The sequence below is a fragment of the Pecten maximus genome, chromosome 9, assembly GCF_902652985.1.
Source record: "Pecten maximus chromosome 9, xPecMax1.1, whole genome shotgun sequence".
Lineage (NCBI taxonomy): Eukaryota > Metazoa > Mollusca > Bivalvia > Pectinida > Pectinidae > Pecten > Pecten maximus.
The window spans coordinates 25,142,949-25,146,812 of NC_047023.1; the positions used below are offsets into that span (position 1 = coordinate 25,142,949).

At 36.3% G+C, this 3,864-nt stretch overlaps 1 protein-coding gene across 1 annotated transcript; it reads right to left on the reverse strand.

Moving 5' to 3' along the window:
* Positions 1-771: 771 nt before the first annotated feature.
* Positions 772-3,637, reverse strand: LOC117334727. The gene is made up of 3 exons (XM_033894520.1): positions 2,800-3,637; positions 1,954-2,292; positions 772-1,575 (listed from the first exon to the last, which is right to left on the reverse strand). Exons 1-3 carry the CDS (start codon positions 3,580-3,582, stop codon positions 1,336-1,338), a joined length of 1,362 nt encoding a protein of 453 aa, XP_033750411.1. The 5' UTR covers positions 3,583-3,637; the 3' UTR covers positions 772-1,335.
* Positions 3,638-3,864: the final 227 nt, after the last annotated feature.

Consider the following 3,864-nt stretch of genomic DNA (forward strand, 5'->3'; position numbering starts at 1 on the left):
AGAGAATTTTTTACAGTTTGTGAAGAAAGAATTAATTCAAGAAAAAAATGGATCGGCAAAATAATTTATGAATAAAATTTAGGCCATTTCAAAATGTGTTCGGATAGTGCTGCCGATTTCTTTCGGGCAAAATCGCGAAAGATTGAACTTTAGTTACTATGTCAACCAGGACAGATATATATATAAATTATATGTCTCATATGTCATTTCACATAGGTATACCGGTTTATTAGTGACGTCATTTTGTTTTAAAATCTAATATCACAGGAGACTGTCGTGTCCTTACGTCATATCTTATCATATCTACAGGTAAAAACTTCAAAGGTTAAATTATTATTCTCCTAACAGGCTGGTTCAAATTGCTTTATTCTTGTTTATTTTTGTGGCATCCTGTTTTATAAAATTAATCTGTAGACTTCCGATTTAATTCCTATTGATACATGTTGTTAGAGAAAAGCATATGTAAAATTGATAATTTATGAAGAATATGTTAATAAAGTCATGTTGACATTCATGATCCTCATTATTATTCTCATTGTCCTAATGAAATACATATATTTATATATTATATATCAATTATTTTCAGGAGAGATATAGGCCAATACTGTCATACAGTATACGATGTGAAGTAATATGTATCTTAAAAGTACAATCTGGATTTGATATGCAAATCTTCATTATTCTAATAACAAATCTCCAGTCCTTGTAACGTATTCGCTGAAGAATTACAGAAATAATTTCAATAAAGAGATTCTGCACAAAATAGCTTTGAACACATTTCTGATTTTATTATCTCATCAACACGTAAAGATATCTTTTATTTGACTGGTGTAAAAAGCAATCACTTTTCAGGGTTTTTGTTTTTGTTTAAATTTCAAAACATGTCTGTTGATGAAAACTGTCCTGCAGTAACGAAAAAAATAAACAAGTTTAAGAGAAACAATATCAATAATTACAGCAATATAATTTGAAACACAATAGGATATACAAGTATGTATATTTTCAGCACTGTTGATGCACCATATCATTTAACAAAATAATGATAAATAGTTAAAAAAAATTCACCGCTAACGCATACCACAAAGCCAATAGATTGAATGCAGCAGTTTGGAACTTAAAATAAAATCAATCACACAAAGCATTTAATTCTGATTCATGAAACTAAAATAAGAGATTCAAATAAATAACTCAATTTATTTACTTCCGTTTACATGTTTAATCAACACCTTAAAACATATAATTCAATATAGCTCCTAAATTGATCATTTGTATTGTGTTTTTTCAATCTTTACACATGTTCAACCGGAAGTCCACATGAGAATAGCCCGGATGTTACTACCCAGATCCGACCTGTACAGCAGTGACCTGTTGCATAAGGACTTGTGTGACCGACTGCAACTGGCTGATGTCGGATTGTGTCTTGTTCAGGGAAGTCTGAACACGCGACTCGAACTGCTGGACAGCCTTTTGTAGAGCGGCACTGGAGAGTGTCGTGTTAGCGGACAGAGATGGCGCAGCGGTCAAGGTATTCACGTCGTTGGTTAGTTTTAAAAGCTCTCCGGACTGGGCTGTTATCTATTTCAATAACAATTGAAAAATGTTAGGTAAATGCTAAATGTAGAATATAGGAATATGTTTTTCTTGTTTCTCTAGTTGTCTTTAAAATGATTACAAGTATAGCATGGAATAAAAATGTTAATTTACACAATAATCAAAAGAGGTTGGTAATTAATTAAAAAGATAATAATAATAACAACAAAATACCTGTCGTTGATTCCTGTAAAATTTCAGCAGTAAAGCAATATTTTAAAATCATTTTCTTTATTAACGTAAAAAGAAGAGCAAATTATCGCCACGAGACAACTAAATATCCTTGACCGTATCATAATTTAAAATAAACCACAATGAAAACAGTAGATATAACAGATACGAAGTATCAAATTGAACACTTACTTGCTTCTCAAGCTTGGTAAGCTGATCGGCTAGCAGTTTGGCTTGGGTAGTGATAGCTTGGACCTTGGCGTGGTCCGTTACAAAGTTGACGTTGTTGGTCATGAGTTGTGTTCCCAGCTGCTGAAGGTCATGCTCCACCTTTGTGACGTTGATTTGGAGTGTAGCGACCTCCTGTGCCACCACTACCATCTGGGGTTCAATCTTTTGTTTCAAGGTGTCCAGGTCTGACTTGACACTATTGACCTTTGTCTCAGCCGCCAGAACACGTGACATGGCGCCCTGTGTTGCGAGTCTGATGGTGTTGATTTCATTACTCTGGTTGGTCACTTGTCCAAGAATCTGAATTAAAAATGATTATGTTATTGCAACACAACATGTGTTCTTATTTGGTAATATATTTACACTACCCGATAAGGGATATAAAAGGTTAACATTTTCAATATTTTTATCATAATGGACAAAAAAATAATAATGTAATAATCTTAGCAATGATGGATATTGAATGATATTAAAAGTACATGAAATAAATGTGTGCCCGAGCCGCCGTAACGACCAATGTAAGGGACTTAAAATCTTACTTAATTGAATAAGTATAAAATCGGTTAACAAAATTACACATATGATTGTAAATAGGCACACATTTACGAAATGTAAGATACCATAAAAAAAGAAAAGAATAAGAACATATATGACAAAAGTATGAAAATGTCAAACCGTGGGAAACCTATTATATCTATAAAAAAAGATGTTTTTTGTGTGAAGATAAGACATTTTAAGCCAAATAACACAGAACCTCTAAAAGGAACACAGGAAACAAAATTGAATCTAGTACAGAGCAACACTAACCTGGTTTGTCTTCGTGTTCAGACTCTGGAACTGTGTGGTCTGTAGTTGGTTTTGCTGTTGAACGTCCTTTTCTAGTTGTTGGTACTGCTGCTTCAGTTGCGTAAGTTGCGCACTTGTTGGACCTCCTGCTGACACAGATGCTGGCGGTGACGTCACAGCAGGTCCAGTTGGCGTCTTACCGGCGTTTGCCTGAAGAGATTTGATTTGATTCTCAAGGTTGATAATTCTTTGTTCTGTTTTTGCGATATCAACCGCCTGTTGGTTAATTTGCTTCTCAATGGCTGTATCCACCTTAGATTGTTCCACGGAACCCCTCTGGAACTGGTAGGTGAGGTTGAAGATTTTATTGTTAATATCTTGAACGGCCTTTGTGAGAAGGTCTTTTGTATCATGAACAAGCTGGTTAAGGTACTGAGAGTTACCACCGGCTGCTGCACTGCCACCAGAAGGCGCCGTGCTCACCGACTGTTGGAGTCGTTGAAACTGGTTGGTAAGATCATTAACCTTAGATACGTATGTAGCAGTGTCGGACTGGACCTGTGCTAGTGTGCTCTGGACAACACTATTTTGGGCCACGTATTGTAGTCGCGTCTTGTCCAAGTCCTGTTTTACCTGGTCGACCTTTTTGTCTAAATTACTAGATGACATTGAACACGCACCTGTATCAGGAACTGTAAACTCGTATTTACACGAGGAAGTTTGCGACGGTAGTATTCCTTGGGGGACATACTGTCCCTGGGTCCCACTAAGGATCACACAGAAAACCGCTAGTATCCCTTTCATTTTGTATCAATGGATATGGTAGTTCTGGACTTGGAGGGCTGAGAGATAACTGTTCACTACTTAGCTTGTCCGCCGCAACCAGGAATTTATAGTCCTCCCTAAAGGCGGAGAAGTTTCGTTCTTATCGCCGCTGTGTCAATACACAGGTGCAGCACAGCTCTTCATTGGTGGATGAGTTTATAGTAAACTCCGGTGTTTGGACGGCTTTGGTTGCTACAGATAGTGCGATGAGCAATCATCCTTCTTCATCAGAATTGATAAGTTTCTCCCCTCAAAACTCAT